Source organism: Dermochelys coriacea, chromosome 8 (assembly GCF_009764565.3).
Source record: "Dermochelys coriacea isolate rDerCor1 chromosome 8, rDerCor1.pri.v4, whole genome shotgun sequence".
Taxonomy (NCBI): Eukaryota; Metazoa; Chordata; order Testudines; family Dermochelyidae; genus Dermochelys; species Dermochelys coriacea.
Genome location: NC_050075.1, coordinates 46,060,853 through 46,078,134, shown reverse-complemented (window position 1 = coordinate 46,078,134; position 17,282 = coordinate 46,060,853). Strand labels below are relative to the sequence as shown.

General features: G+C 41.0%; 1 protein-coding gene across 12 annotated transcripts in view; it reads left to right on the top strand.

Moving 5' to 3' along the window:
* Window positions 1-17,282, top strand: part of DNM3 (dynamin 3) — a 307,097-nt gene that overhangs the window by 58,060 nt on the left and 231,755 nt on the right. For all 12 annotated transcript variants that reach the window (XR_006273647.1, XR_005294437.2, XM_038413439.2 and 9 more), the window contains exons 3-5: window positions 3,927-4,076; window positions 13,958-14,161; window positions 16,176-16,274. Coding sequence is in view for 10 of the 12 variants with exons in the window: in XM_038413439.2 (XP_038269367.1) it covers window positions 3,927-4,076; window positions 13,958-14,161; window positions 16,176-16,274 (453 nt within the window). In the remaining 2 variants the exon portion in view is untranslated. The remainder of the gene's footprint in view (window positions 1-3,926; window positions 4,077-13,957; window positions 14,162-16,175; window positions 16,275-17,282) is intronic.

Genomic DNA, 17,282 nt, shown 5'->3' with positions numbered 1-17,282 from the left:
AGGTGAGCAATGCTTGCAAGGCAGGTCTGGTGGGGAGCTGCAGTGACAGGACTAGAAACAACGTGACTTGAGAAGGTCACCAAGGTATTCCTGGACATGGTGGGAGTGGTGGTCAGTGATGCAGCATAGCAACATCTGTTACCACTGACTGGTGGTTTTCAGAGATGACGGTGTACGTTTGTCAGATGGAGGTGCTGACATATGGCTACGGGATGTAAGGGAATGAACAGGGCAGGAATTGTGATATCGGGCAATGTGGTTGGGTCAGGGGGAGTGACCAAGCTAGTCGCTGGCACCTGCTGTGGCTGGTTTCCAGTGTGGTTAAGAGAATGAAATGAATGGTTCCCAGAGGTAAAAGACCTGGGATTTTGTTGATGGGCCTTGGACACGTGGTAGGATGAGACCTTTGGGCTTCGCAGGCTGAGGTCAGATTTTTGTGGCCATCGTGGGCCGAGGTCCCCACCCTGCTGCAACCTCTGTCCCTCTTGGGGGGGGGGTGCTAGGACTCAGCTGATTTCTGTGGGGGAAGGCTGAGTAGAGCCTACCCCAGGTTATGTGTTATATGATGATGAGCCCTATAAACCCTAGCACCAGTTACGACTTATATAAGGAGCACTACAATCCCCAAACTGGAACCAGTTAAATGCCTGGTATGGGAGAATAGGGGTGATGGGTGGGTAGCATCCCTCCCTTGTGTTAAAGTTTAGTAATAGTTACGATTTGCCACTTAATTCCATGCATGTGTCTATGCTCGTTTTGCTGCTGTGTCAACATTGACTACCTTTGTGAGATGCAGTGGATGTACCTAGCCCAGCAGTTTCAAGCCTCCTAGACTGATGGATTTATAAGACAATTTATAGGTGGGGATAAAATTGCCCTATTCTTACAGTGCTTAGAAAACAAATCTCTATTAGTGCTTATTAGCAGCAGAATATCAGCATGCTCAGTGTCAAAAACCTCAGAATGGTTGTAGAAATGGGAACTAAGAGGCCAAATAAGAGGGACAGTTTGGAAACATGTTGTTTTATTTTACCAGTTTGCATCATTTTCTGTCCAATCAATATCTGCCAGAGTCATCTGTTATCAAAGCATTTATGGTTGGGGAATGTCGTGAAGCGATGACTCACCAGTGCAGCACCTCCTGCTGGTCATCCTGGGAATTAGCTTTTTTCAGTTCCAGAGCGCACTCTGCTGGCCAGTGTCTCACTTGCCTCAGGCCCCGTGTCCCTCCCAGATCTTGATGCCCCTTTACCTCAGGGTTCTGCCTCCAGCAGTACCCCCTTACTCTGGGTCTCCCCTACCAGGGGAACCCCGAACCCTCTACCCCCACCTTGCCTCAGTGGCTACTGCCAGTTGTCATCTCGCCCCTTCTCACTGGGGCAGACTGTAGTCTATAAATCACTCATCATCGGCAAGGGGGCTGGACCAGCTACTTTTGCCTAACCCCAGGCTAAACCTCTGTAGCCTCAGTACCTGCTTTGGGCCTTATCCAAGCCTCAGGCTGTAGCTCCCCAGCTCCTCTTGCCTTTCCGCAGCGCTGCTCTGCCTCAGGTACCCAGCTCAGCTCTCAGGCAGCCAGGTGCTTCTCTCACCACAGCTAGAGAGAGACTGACTTAGCTCCTGGCTCACAGCCCTTTTATAGGGCCAGCTGTGGCCTTTTTGGGGCATGGCCCTAGCTGCGGCTGCTTCCCTAATCAGCCTAACCTTTTCTCTCCCAGAGTGGGGTAGCTGCCAAGTTACAGGGAGAATAACCCCATAACTGGTGAAATATGGTGGAATTCTTTTGAGTCAGTTTTCTATTATTTTTAAAGTGCAGAGTTGGCTTTAAATGTATTTGTCTCAAATAATTAGGTAGCTTTATATTTGTTCTCAGTACAGAGAGAGGTTTTTTATATTTTTGCTTTTTTCCCTTGACATTCGAATGTATTCTCTCCCTCTCAACATACCTTGACTTCATAAAACAAATGTGTCCAAAAATTAAACATTAGAAAGGGTCAATCTGAATAAATTACGTATTATCAGATTAATATCCAGTATGTCCTCTTTCTGGGGACTATACCTTGAACATGCAAGGGAGACTGGATTTGGAAAGATTTTTCACCTTAGGCTTCTATGATCTTGCTGTTACAGAGAGTAAAGGGAGAGTGTGAAAGACATGACAAACAATTTTCTGGTCTGTTTTTTGAACTGAATCATCTTTACTTGCTGACTAGTTCCTGTTTGGCACTTACTTCTGCAAAGGATTTAAAGAATTGTTTTCTAATTTTAATGGTTTTTGCTATGTCATTATGCACATCTTTGTCAAGATTACATTCGATTCTGCGTTTATGGAGACACTCATGCAAGCAGGCGGTTTGCTTTGCTGCCAAACATAGTCAAAGGACTGGAGGGAAAGTTCATAAACAAAGCACTACTTGTTCAATGCAATTTTTATTCTGTAGACCTGTTTGGTCTATAACACTTCAAACACACCACGCGTTACATACTTCATTTAAGCACATTTCTTTAGAATTGGAGGGAGCGCACGTGTTACTAGTTCAAGTTTTATGGCGACAATTACTAACCTAGTTAAGCACACTACGTTTCATCCAAATTGCAATATAGTAATTGCAGAAGTTTTAAATTTTGCAGATAGGGGTGCTGTGTTACTAAGAGGCAAGTAGAACAAAGGGAAGCTTCTTTTAGCATCACCTGAGTCAGAGACCCAATGGAGTAAGCCAGCTGTATACTCAGTGCTAATTCTTTCAATTTTGAAATCTTTTCCTGGAAAAAATATTCTGAACCACAGTAACAGCTACTCTGAAATAATTGTAGATAAGTTTGCACGATTTCCTTTGTATCAAGGAATTCATGCAGAACTCTGTCAAAATAAGGGCCAGCCATCAGCTTATTTTCATCCTTAAAGAGCAACCCTCCATTTTTTGGGACCAAATACTTTACAAGTTTGAAGAACTTACAAATCTGATTGATCAACTGTGATACTCTTTACTCACTATTGTGGATCATATACTTGCTCTCTTTTTGTTTGTTTTGTTAGTAGTTAACTATTTTGCAATTATGAAATAAATTCACTTGTTCTTGTACAGCCAGTTCTAAAAAAGAATACAAGTTATATTGGATTCTTTAAATTGTCAAAGACAAACCAGAAAGTTTTAGATAGATCAACAAACAAAAAAATTTGCTGTGGAATTACGTTGCAGCATTTTTATACACCTTAAATTAGGGAATTAATTTCATTTTCCCCTATCTTAGGGATAGTGGGGTTCTTGGATCTTCACATCCCCCTTCCCTCCCAACATACACATTTTCAAATCAGAGGGATTGCAAAAATTTAGGGGGAAGGTTTTTTCTTTTGTTTTTCAGTCAGTTAAATAATACCATTGATGCATAAGTGGCTATTTTCTCATTTCATTTCTTTGTACAGCTGAGCCAATAACATTTATTAATGGAAAAATGACTTACAGAAGATTCAAGCAACAGACTTTAGTACTGATACATGTTGTGTTCCAGTAATCATAGTTCTCAGTCCAGCTACTGTAGTATCAATTGCTCTGTATTTGAGTCCCTAGCAAGTTTTTATTTTTTATTTTTTCACAATCTGCTCCTTATTCTGTTAATTTAAATTGTATTTAGTCAAACCCTTGTTTATGCTGTTATTCCAGAAGATCAGATGCCACAGATAAAAATAATGAATTGCATCCAGTAAACTTGTTTTGTTTTTGTTTTTAAGCAAGCCTTTCCATTCTGGGCTATCTTCATCTGTAGGAACCCTGCCTACACTGTTTGGTCACCCACCTAACTTTTTCCTTGTGATCCTCAATGACTTCATGTTTTTCTAGATAACTGTCTAGAGAACACAAAGGATGTGTCTTGTAATCTTTGAAATCTTTTGTGATACATAAAGATACTATTGATGTTTGTTACAGAATATGCCGAGTTCCTACACTGCAAAGGGAAGAAGTTTACAGATTTTGATGAAGTTCGTCAAGAAATTGAAGCAGAAACAGACAGAGTAACGGGACTGAATAAAGGCATTTCTTCAATTCCTATTAATTTAAGAGTGTATTCCCCGCATGGTAGGTAAAGTCATTCTACTCTGTATTTATGTAACTAATATTATATATTATGTTTGTTCTCATTGCTTGACTAAAAAATTCCAGAGAGACACTATTGCTAAAATTGACTTTGAGTGAAAGTTTTGAGGATGTATAATTCATGTAACAGTATATGTTCTGAAAAGGCTTCCTTCTGTTAGGTTACTCCCTTTCCTGAACTTTGAACCCTGTCTATGTGAGGAAAGTGATGTAGTGTAGACAATGGATTGTTATCAACTGGTATAGAAAATGGTTAATAGTATAGAGAGGTCTAAACCATTTTTTTAATCCTCTCTGAAGAAAACTGGACTTTAGATGATCATCATATGCAACCCAATTTTCAGAAAGGCTAATTTAGACATAAAGCCACATCCGCAGACACACTGAAACTTCCACTATAGCATGAAAGTTACATTCTGTAAGGGTATTACAAACTGCATGAGGTAGACTCATATTCTAAGGCAATATGCAGATAAGTTTTTATAAAGGTTTTGAGTAATCTGATGAAACTGCTTCAGTTTCAACTAATTCTTAATTTGTTAAATGTCACATGTTTAGACATACTAGAATATAAGGAGTTGATGAAAGCTGACAACTCTGCCTATGTTGCTTTTGAGATATGCATCTCTCCTTTAGTATTTCAGAATAACTAGTGAAAAAATATTGTTGTTTTTCTTCTCCATTAATCTAGATAGGTCAGTTTTATATGAGATGAAGAAGTGCAAAATTGAGTCTGCATTTTTAAAATAATAATCATGTTATGAGCCATATGATCTCCAGATAAACTCTTGCCTACCTTTAACGGTATTTTGTATTTTTTATTTTTTTTTGATCCGGACATCCCAAAGCACGTTTATAAATGTTAAGTATTTAGCTCCGTTATAAATTTGTAGTTGTTGAAAATGTCACTTCAATGTCCCAAGACAATGCCTTTGATCACTCAAGTTTTGATAAACTTAGGCACCGTAGAAACTTGTTACAGCAGATACTGCTCTTGTTTTAATATTCTCTTCAGTGGCGGTGTGTCAAACTGCTCTATGTGGCATAGTTGCCACCAATATAGACAACATAGCATTGACTTCTCATGTGTCAGGTAGCTGGCAACCAATCTGGAGAAAATAGGATTCCCCAGTTGTTCTCTCTCTTGCACATTAAAACAACTTATGCTGTTGGCTGAGGTGCCATCTTTTCTGTCATCAATCCGTATCATCTTGATCACGAACTGAAGAGCAAAATAATAGAAGTAGGGGAGGATAAGAAGAAGGTGCTTTGTCTATAATCAATTTTTTCAGTCTTCCATAGTGGGTTCATTCTGTACCTATGGTGCTAGACCTTGCTTCAGTCTTGTGTGGGCCTGCTATAGCCTGTGGGGGCAGGGCTCAACGGGGTTACCATGATTCATGGTAGTGAACAAGCTGGAACAGTGGAACAAGCTGATTCTCTGGATATCTAGAAGAGGAATCTGAGACAGTTGGCTGTTACCACCCAAGAAAGAGATCTTGGAGTCACTGTGGATAGTTCTTTGAAAACTTCTGCTAAATGTGCTGCAGCAGTCAAATAGGCTAACAGTATTTTAGAAAGTGTTAGGACGGGATCCCCGACGCGGGGCAGTTGTGTGCACCCGCAGGACACTGCGCTGCCAAAATGCCGCTGCCTAGTGCGGCTGCCAGAGAACCGCCCACTGAAATGCTGCTGAGAAGCGTTGCCGCTTCTCAGTGGTATTTCGGCAGCAGGGTGTCTGGCGCCCACCGTAGTCTTCTGGGAATAGGAATGTGCTATTCCCACAGAAAGGTTGGGGACCACTGTGTTAGGAAACGGATAGAAAATAGGATAGAGAATATCATAGTGCCACTATGTAAATAGATGGTGTGCCTAGGCCTTGACTATTGTGTCCAGTTCTGGTAGTCCAATCTCAAAAATGATATAGTGGAACTGGAAAAAGTTCAGAGAAGGGCAACAAAGATGATCATAGATGTGGAACAGCTTCCATATGAGGACAGACTAAAAAGATTAGGGCTGTTCATCTTAGAAAAGAGACAACTTGGATTCACCAAGGGCAAGTCATGCCTGACCAACCTGATTGCCTTCTATGATGAGATAACTGGCTCTGTGGATATGGGGAAAGCAGTGGATGTGATATATCTTGACTTTAGTAAAGCTTTTGATATGGTCTCCCACAGTATTCTTGCCAGCAAGTTAAAAAGGTATGGACTGGATGAATGGACTATAAGGTGTATAGAAAGCTGGCTCAATGGGTAGTGAACAACTGCTTGATGTCTAGTTGGCAGCTGGTATCAACCGAGTGCCCCAGGGTCAGTCCTGGGGCCGGTTTTGTTCAACATCTTTATTAATGTTCTGGATGATGGGATAGATTGCACCCTCAGCAAGTTCGTAGATGACACTAAGCTGGGGGGAGAGGTAGATACGCTGGAGGGTAGGGATAGGCTTCTGAGTGACCTAGACAAATTGGAGGATTGGGCCAAAAGAAATCTGATGAGGTTCAACAAGGACAAGTGCAGAGTCCTGCACTTAGGACAGAAGAATCCCATGCACTGTTACAGGTTGGGGACCAACTGGCTAAGCAGCAGTTCTGCAGAAAGGAGCAGGGGATTACAGTGGATGAGAAGCTGGATATGAATCAGCAGTGTGCCCTTGTTGCCAAGAAGGCTAACAGCATATTGGGCTGCATTAGTAGGAGCATTGCCAGTAGATTGAGGGAAGTGATTATTCCCCTCTAATCGGCACTGGTGAGGCCACATCTGGAGTATTGCGTCCAGTTTTGGGCCCCCCCACTACAGAAAGGATGTGGACAAATTGGAGAGAGTCCAGCAGAGAGCAATGAAAATGATCAGGGGGCTGGGGCACATGACTTATGAGGAGAGGGTGAGGGAACTGGGCTTGTTTAGTCTGCAGAAGAGAAAAGTGAGAGGGGATTTGATAGCACCCTTCAACTACCTGAAGGGGGGGTTCCAAAGAGGATGGAGCTTGGCTGTTCTCGGTGGTGGCAGATGACAGAACAAGGAGCAGTGGTCTCAAGTTGCAGTGGGTGAGGTTTAGCTTGGATATTGGGAAACTCTATTTCATCAGGAGGGTGGTGAAGCACTGGAATGGGTTACCTAGAGAGGTGGTGGAATCTCCATCCTTCGAGGTTTTTAAGGCCCAGCTTGACAAAGCCTTGGCTGGGATGATTTAGTTGTTGTTGGTCCTGCTTTGAGCAGGGAGTTGGACTAAATGATCTCCTGAGGTCTCTTCCAACCCTAATCTTCTATGATTCTATGAACTGGGTGGAATATGAGAGAAGTCTATAAAATCATGAATGATGTGTAAACAGTAAATGGAGAAGTGTTGTTTATGCTTTCACCCAATACAAAAACTGGGTGTCACTGAATGAAATTAATAGGCAGCAGGTTTAATACTCACAAGAGGAAGTAATTTTTCACACAGCTAAACTGTGGAACTCATTGCCATGGGATGTCGTGATGGCCAAAAGTATAACTGGATTGAAAAAACAACTGGATAAGTACATGAAGGATAGATCAATCAGTGGCTACTAGCCAAGATGATTAGGGATGCAACCCCATGCTCTGGGTGACCCTAAACCTCTGACTACCAGAAGCCAGGAATGGAAGATGGGTGGATCACTCTGTGATCACTCTGTAATCACCCTGATCTGTATGTGCTCCCTGAAACTCTGGTACATGCCACTGTTGTGCAAGGTGGACCCTGGTCTGACCCAATATGGTAGCTCTTGTGTTCTTATGGGTCTTCTGCCTGGAGTTTTTGTGTCTTTCCAGTGGGGTAATCCTTGGTAATCCAGTGGGCCAACTCCCCATCCCCATTTTCTGGCTCCCAGCACCTGGTGAGTTCACTGTCTCCAAGTTGATCCTATGGGAGAGGTGTGCGGTAGGATCAAAATATGAGTATGCCTTCTCTCTCTCTCTTTTTTTTCTCTGCCCCACACACATCTTCTCTGATGATTTCCTGCACCTGTGAGTGGTCAGATTAGCTATGACAAAATTCCAGCTCCTGCAAATATCATGGCATTGATGCATGCTCATCTGGTTGGGCCACACTGTAGTGGTTTCTTACCAGAATCTTTGTGGGGACAGAAGAGAAGTGTATTGGCCTACCTTAAGGTACTCACCCTTCTGTTCAAGTGGGCTGAGGAAAAACCCAGGATCTTTAAAACCTCTGCTTGTTTCAGACTTACTCTTCCTTTAGGCATACTGATTAAGCAGGGCTAAAATATATCTGGGAGAATGGGACATCACAAAAGTGTTTGAGTGACTTGCTTCCAAGACATGACTGTCAATAAAACCTGTCCACTCCCATCTCTAATCATCTGCTTTGCAGGTACAGATGTCTAAAAATCTTGTCTTAAGCTCTTTTACTTTTGCAGTCTTCTGGATATGGGAAACAGCCTGTGCCATCTCACCTCTGCTCCTAAAATGAATAGTCATAAAGAAAAAGAGATAGACATGGATGCTTCTTGATTCTAACTGCCCAAATGTCTGAGAAACGTTCCTCACTTCTCATACAGTTCTGAGCAGGGCTGGATTAAGACCTTTAGAGGCCCTAAGCACTGAAAAGATTATGGTGCTCTCCCCATATGTAATTCAAAATAAAAACAATACTATACCATAAAATACATTTTTTTTAAATGACACAAAACTTACATGTATGCTGAAATTAAAATAGCTTCTTTCTAGATTTTCTGACTGCAAAATTCTGGATAAGTTCATCGAAGCTGACTTGACGAAGCATGTCTGCTTCCATACACAATAGGGAAAGTGAATCAAGTCTGTCCTGACACATTGTTGCTCTCTGAGGGTTTTGTATTCTTTTCAGCTGAGAAAAAGAGCGTTCTGCGGAGCAGTTAGTAATCATCAATGTTAGAAAAATACATAGTGCAAGCTCTACATTTGGAAATACACATTGTATTCCATCTTTCAGTATTGTGTCATGAAGATCAATGTGACTGAATTTCATTTTTCCTGTTTCATTAAACTTTACGTGCATATAACAGTGGAACTGCCGTACTTCTCCACAGAGATTCATGTTCAAGTCAACAGGGTATGAATCAACTAGCTTTTGGGAACCTTGTGAATATTGTTCGTCAGATTAAATCCATATAATTTAGAAAAGAAAATCTACTTGATACTTCTTGGTACACTTCCCCTCTCCTCTTCATATGAGCTTCAAATGTATCAATTATAGCGTAGTAAGTAGATATGCGAAATTTGTCTCTAGGATTCAATGCTGTTTCTGTTGCACTGCTATCATTTGCTTGTTTTTTCCTGATTCGCTTGCAGGACTGGGCTTGTTTGTAGTTAGTATCAGGCAAGATATCTTTAGATATGTCTTCAAATCTTTCAAAATCATTCCTCAAAGTGTGTAAGTGGTCTGCTAATGGTTGACAGAGGTCTGCACATGTTTTCAAATCTAATTCTTTTTCTTGGAGAGCTTGACTTGTGTGGTAAGAGTTGTAAAATTTCATTCCACATCGTCAACATGAATACAAACTCTAGTTCTTGCATTTTGTTTGCAATGTTTTCTGCCTCTCGTATAGTTTCTCCTTTTTGTGATTGGTCTTCAGCTATACTTTCTAGTGCATCCACAATCTTTGAGTACGACTCCAGAATTGCACTTGTTGCCACTGCATGTGCCTCCCAGCGAGTATTAGAAAGAGATTTCAACACACAATCATTGCCCAAATATGTTTTAAGAACTGCCCATCGATGTGTTGAGGCAGAGAAAAATGTATAAAGTAACTGTACTGTTGAGAAAAAACTTACTGCCACCGGACAACAATCAACAGCACTGCGGCCAACGAGATTGAGAGAGTGTGCAGCACGTGGTATAAATATGGCATATTTGTTCTGTTCTAAAAGCTTCTTCTGCATTCCTTGATAACGCCCTGACATATTGGCAGCTTGTCATAAGATTGACCTCTGCACTTTGAGAAATCTATTTTGCAAACTTGGCACAGATAGTGCAGTACTTGTTTTGTCATTTCTTCACCAGTGTGGCTTTTGAAATTGAGGAATGTTTATAAATTGTTGAATTGGTTTTCCATCTGTGGGAGACACATATCTTAGTACAATACTCAGTTCATCAATATGTGAAAGATCAGGTGTAGAGTCTACAGATAAACTGAAGTACCCAGCAGTATTTATTTCATCCACAATAGCTGAACAAACTTTGTCACTCATTAGACCAATGAGTTTATCACATATTGTCTTGGATAAGTATGATGGGGTTACCTTTGCCAGCATTCCCATAATTTGAGATATGGCCTGCTAAAAATGGGTCAAACTGAGCCACGGGCTCCAACAATCCCAAGAAATTTCTATTCTTCAATGATCCAAATGTGTAATTTTGATCCCCAGAAAGGCAGATCACGTTCAGCTAATGTTTGAATAACAGCTGTAACATGCTGCAAGACATGTTGCCAGTATTCATGCTCCCCTTTAATTTGTTCCAATTTTTGTGTCAATCCAAAGCCCTATCTTTGATTCAAATATGTCAACATTGAATCTCTGTGAGTAGTGCTATTTTAATGTTTTTCAATTAAAACAGTATTCTGCCAGTCACTAAATCAATCTGCAGCAAACCGGGATGTTGAAGGTTTATACACAAAAAGTTTGCAAACAGAACAGTACACAGACCCTGTTGATGGTGAATACAGTAGCCATTCTCAAGTGTTCAGTAGCCATTCTCAAAACTATTTCTCACCATTCGCTTTCATGCCGAAAAATAGTTTTTTGTGGACAATATCTTGTTTGTTTGCCATTGGTAAAAGTCCGACGTGATTTCTCAAATGGCCCAGTGTGGTGTTGACAGTCATTTAGTCCACAATCTATTCAGTAAGCTACATCATCAGTACTGAAATCAACCCACATACCAGGATCTTTTCTCCTATTATTTACAGCATGAGCAGGCTCAGTCTCTGACACATCCACACCTTCTAGAACAATGTCTGTTTTACCACCAGGAGTAGGATGATCAGTTATAGTCTGACACATCCACATGTTCTGGAATGCTGTTTGTTTCACCAATAGAAAAACGGTCAGTTTCTGAAACACCTACACGTTTTGGAACGATGTCTGTGCTACTGAGAGAAGATGTTGCTTCTGATGGATTCGCTTTGAAAAATGCTAGCTTTGGAAAATTTCGGAAAATTTCACTAATTCTTTGTTTCTTTTCTTCCACCAGTTTACATTTCTGTGCTCCACTCAGTTGGTTAGGTTTCGTCCTACCCTTTATCTCAGTTATCTGAACTTTAAAAAAACAAAACAAAACCAAATTACACAATGTACGCTATTTGTGTGTGTGTATGTATATAAAGAGGAAAAAAAGGATCAAGTACATATAACTCAGAAGAATATATCAGTAATAAAACATAAATTTATTGCAATATATGACAGGATCTAATTTCCTCACATTATTTTGATCTACGTTAGTAGGATGCTCCCCTGGTTTAGGTGGGGATAAGTAATAAAAAGAGAACAGAAAAATGGGGGAAGAGTGTGTAGTGGAGTGTAAGGAAGTCTAACAAAGTTCTGATTTTTCCCATGATGACTACTTCGATGCTTTTTTTGAAATATCAAATATCAGATTTTTTAAAAAACTATTTTTTTTTGGTGCCCCCTGCTTTGCTGGTGCCCTAAGCATGTGCTTAGTCTGCCTATTGGGTAATCCAGCCCTGGTTGGTAGTGCATGTTGATGTTGGTTAGTGCTTTTGCCATTTATCCGAAAAAGGAGGTGGAAGTTAGAGATATGACAGGCAGCTGAGCCCACTGTGGGGACAGGAAGTTCTGTCTGTTGCTATGTAAGGAATCGGCAGCCCTTAAAGCTCTTCAGTGTTGGCTCATCCTGATTCATGCTGGAGGCACAAAATATAAGAGTGTGACTCTATTACAACTTCTTACCTGTAAACTTTCTCAGTAATCTTTATCACAGGCTTCTGAAGGGAGAAAGCTTCCAGGTATTTCCTCTTTCACTAGCTCCAGTTCAGCTTCCAACTTGCTCCTCGGCCAGTTTCCTCAGATTGCTAAAACTTCAGAATCTTTCCATTAGAACAGTGGCCTCCATCTTGGGCTAGCCAAGGAGAAAATTCTATTGTAAACTCTTTAGAGCCATCACCTGTTGTTCTGTTAACACATTCCTTAAGCATCACTGCCTGGATCCCAACCCATCAGCCAGCAAAGGTTTCTATCAGTTGGTGCTTCGGTCAGTTCTGCCTCAGAAATCCAAGAGCTCCTTTTCTCAAGGAGAGTCGGTGTAAGCTTTTAGAGGCTAGGCTGGATCTTGTCTCCCTTTTCCTCCCACCTCTGCTTGGTGTCCTCAGCTGCTCCGGTAGTTGCTAGTTAGATTTGTGGCCTGTACTGGAGACAGTCATCTCACAACAAAACAGTTTTTTCGTACCTGCTAAATGTTTTCAATTGTGGGATTCCACTAATATAAACACCTGCTCCAGTTGCAAAGGAACTCAGAAAAATAGCTAGAGCTTGATGTACCATTTAGACTAGCCCTGGGTTTTCAGTTTGAGAAGCTGTCAGCTGAGCAGCCTGCTTGGAGGATGATCAGATGAGGACTGTGTGTGAAAATTCCTCTTTCAGATGGACTGCCACCTGACTAATTGATAGGTAAGAAGGGAATGTCCCATGGTCTATATTGATATTGGCACACCATGGATAAATGGGAGAAAAACAAGTTTTACTTACCCTAAGATCATAATTAGTTGCACACATACAAAATGGGAAATGACTGCCTAAGAAGGAGTACTGCAGAAAGGGATCTGGCCCTGGGGGTCATACTGGATTACAAGTTAAATATGAGTGAACAGTGTAACACTATTGCCAAAAAAAAAAAAAAAAAAGCGAACATTCTGGGATGTATTAGCAGGAGTGTCGTAAGCAAGACGCGAGAAGTAATTCTTCCGCTCTACTCCACGCTGATTAGGCTTCAGCTGGAGTATTGTAGCCAGTTCTGGGTGCCATCTTTCAGGAAAGATGTGGACAAATTCTGGAAAGTCCAGAGGAGAGAAACAAAAATGATTAAAGGTCTCAAAAACATGACCTATGAGGGATGATTGGAGGGGGAAAAAAAGGGTTTGTTTAGTTTGTAGAAGAGAAGACTGAGAGGGGACATACGTTTTCAAGTACAAAAAAGCTTGTTACAAGGAGGCAGGAGGAAAAATTGTTCTCGTTACCTTCTGAAGATAGGACAAGAAGTAATGGACTTAAATTACAGTAAGGGTGGTTTAGGTTGGACGTTAGGAAAAAAAATTCCTGACTTTCAGGGTAGTTAAGCTCTAGAATAAATTGCCTCGGGAGGTTGTGGAGTATCCATCATTGGAGGTCATTAGGAGCAGGTTAGACAAACACCTGTCAGGGATGGTCTAGATAATACTTTTTCCTGCCATGAGTGCAGGGGACTGGACTAGATGACCTCTCGAGGTCCCTTCCAGTCCTATGATTCAGGATGTCCAACATGGGCACAACTCTTCGAAAATTTTGCCTTTAATATTTAATTATGATCTTACAGATACAGATATGGCATCCCAACAGAAGGGTGATTATGCCAAACAATGTAATTTGTAGGTTGTGACAAGTGGTTCCATACTGGAACAAAACCAAACTTCATAATGTTGAACTCTTCTGTGACATGGAATTGCCAATCTTGGAAGAGCTCTAGTTGTGTGTGCTTATAAAATAATGTTCAAAAGGCTTTGCAAATTGATACATCTATTCTAATTATGGCTCCCCACTAGAACTTCAGACTTGGATCATCTTTTTATTCTCTTTAGGCGTGTAAAGTGTTAACAACAAGCCTTTTGGTCTTATGCCCTTTCTCTTTAGTGCTAAGCCTGACCCTTGTTGATTTGCCTGGAATCACTAAAGTGCCAGTAGGGGATCAACCTTCAGATATAGAGCAACAGATCAGAGACATGATTATGCAGTTCATTTGTCGTGAAAACTGTCTGATCCTGGCTGTGACTCCAGCCAACACTGATCTTGCCAACTCAGATGCATTGAAGTTAGCTAAAGAAGTAGACCCTCAAGGTAAGTGTGAACGAATGTAAACCTTTCCTGCTTTCAGATACCATTGATGAAAATATACCTTGTAGTTTACTATGGTGGATCATGCATTTAACAGTGCAAGAAAACTCATTACTCGTAACTAAAAATTTTGTACTGATTTCAACATCAGAAGAAGAATAGGAATTCTGCTCATACAGCATAATTCAGTAAATTGTACTATCAACTGAAGTCTAAAAGTAGCCAGTGTATGGTAACTGAGTGAAGTATGAAATATACCTAATTGGAAATTCTTGTGACAGGGCCTCTGTCAGTCGAGGAGTCTGTATCACATCTTGCACCAAGGGTCCTTGATGCTGGCTGGGGTGCCTGGGTGCTACTGTACTATAAGTGTTAAAATGATGTTTATTTTCTTGGCATGCCTTGCTGACTCATGTGACTATGTAATAAATCAATACATGCAGCAAGAGTAAATGCAATTTGTCTTGGCAATGTAATAACACAGTGGTTCTCATCCAGGGGTACATGTACTCCAGGGGTACTCAGAGTTCAACAAGGGGGTACATCAGCTTCTCTAGAGTTATACAACAGGCTACATAAAAACACTAGTGAAGTCAGTACAAACTAAAATTTCATACAGACAATGACTTGTTTATACAACTCTGTATACTACACACTGAAATGTAAGTACAATATTTATATTGCAATAGATTTTAGAATTATATGGTAAAATGAGAATGTAAGCAATTTTTCAGTGCTGTGAATTTGTATTTTTATGTCTGACTTTGTAAGCAAGTAGTTTTTAAATGAGGTGAAACTTGGGGTTACTCCAGAGAAATCAAACCCCTGAAAAAACGAGGAGTCCTTATGGCACCTTAGACTAACAAATTTGTCTGGGCATAAGCTTTCGTGGGCTAGAACCCACTTCATCAGATGTGAGTAACGGTAGAGGGAAATTAGGTTTAGGTTTTGTAATGACCTTTCTTTATAGACTGGGAGTGGTTGGGTCATTACAAAACCTAAACTTAATTTCCCCCCTACTGTTACTCACACCTGCTTATCAACTATCTGAAATGGGCCACTCTCATTACCACTTCAAATGTTATTTTCCCTCCCTTGGTATCCTGCTGTCAATTGAATTATATCGTTAAACTGACCTCACACTTGTTAAGGCAAATCACATCTTTTCATGTATTTATACCTGCTCCTGTATTTTCCACTCCATGCATCTGATGAAGTGAGTTCTAGCCCACGAAAGCTTATGCTCAAATATATTTGTTAGTCTCTAAGGTGCCACAAATACTCCTTTTCTTTTTTGTAATAATATAATGTGCTGCCACCTGGTGGATTAGAATTCAAGAGTCTGACTTGGTAGAGTTGGGAGCGTTTTATATTACTGCAAGAGGCCCCCACTCCTCGCCAATTCAAAAGAAGTGCTGACAGGCTCAAGAGAGCCATGTTCATCTTTTGCCTGGTGGGGCTGTGGCTACACTACCTTGAGAGTGAGTAATACAAATTTAAAGAACAAAAAAGTGGGTGTGGAGTCCAACAGGGGCTTGATGGACTAAAGGAAAACTGGAAAGGCTCTGTTACCAGAGTGGGAACTAAAGTGCTAGCATGCAAGATCCCTGCCTCACTATCTGGCACACCTTAACTGATTCCTGTACCTGGCTATGCGTATGGTCGGTAGGCCCAAACTGACTTCTGCTATCTCATTTATTAGCTGTTGGCTCTGTTCATGTGCATGGTGGATGGACACAGACCTAGCTCCCTGCTCCCACCCTGCCCCTGGGTCTGGAATGGAGAGGTGGCTTTTTAAAATTAAAAAAACAAAATAAAAACATAGATGACAGGTTAAAGATGCAGTTCTCTTGCATTAAACTCCATTGCAGATCCATAGGAACAGTGAGAAAATACTCAGTTTTTTCCTACCAAGTAAACTCAGTACCAGAGAGTAAAGTTTAATTGATTTGGTTTTCCTCAGCATAAATGATATTTAACTATTTTTTTGTGTGTGGTGGGGGGGTTGGTGGTGCAGGCCTGAGAACCATTGGTGTAATCACAAAACTGGATTTGATGGATGAAGGAACTGACGCAACAGAGATTCTGGAGAACCAGTTGCTCCCTCTTCGTAGAGGTAAGAATATTGATATTATACTCCAGGTACCAATTGCTTCTGTAGCAAAGTGGTGATGAGGAAGGTAGGCATTTGGTAAATTAACAGAAGATTGGTTTTAATGGAGCGCTTGGTTAGAAAATCTCTGCAGTTTACCTTCAGATTACAGTAGAGATTGTGCTCATTGCCTTTATCATCACACTAAGCTATGAAAAAGCAAATGTAGGAGAAGATGGTGCCCAAAATACCCAATAAGGGGGGGAAAATGAACTAAGATCTCAGAACAGGCTGGACGAGGTGTAATGGGAAATATGAGTTTAGGTTACCTGCACGTTTCCTTTTCTGTGACAATGTCTGTTGTTCCTTGCAATGTGTGGGAGTGCCTTGATGCAGTCTGGAAGCAGCCACTGGATCTTTGATGATGTCACTGCAGTCTAATCTCTGCCCCTTTCCAAAAGCTTTTCAGATGATTGTTTATAGAGCTAGAGAGACATGTTCATTTCTACCGTTAGAATAATACAAAAGTAATATTGAAATCGAACCCAGTTTCACCAGGTAGATCACTCCCCTTTTTCTTTTCTCAAAACCCCAGAAAACAAACCAGCCAGTGAGGGATCAGACCAGAAGACAGGAAAGTCAATATCAAGACCTCCTATTTTCTTATCCTATTTGTTACCCTTCTGCCAAATCCTCCTCTTCTTCCCCTGTGGTGTGCAAGTCACTCTTGTTTTGCACATCCCTTGAAATGCCAAATTAGTGCAAATGATAGTCTCCCCATTTAAACCTGGTTTCCAACCAGCTTACCCCCAATATTTAACTTACACCACCATTTCAGTCATCACTGAATTTGAGCCAGTGACTTCCATGGAAGGTGTGCCCACATATGCCAAGCCTGAACCCTGCTGAGCCCATTAAGTTTATTGCAATAATTTTAAAAAATTACCAAAAATAGGTGAATTTGGTCTGTACTGAGCTAGCATGTACACTGCCCTGTGGGGAGTAACAGCATTGACTTACAGGGTTGTTTTG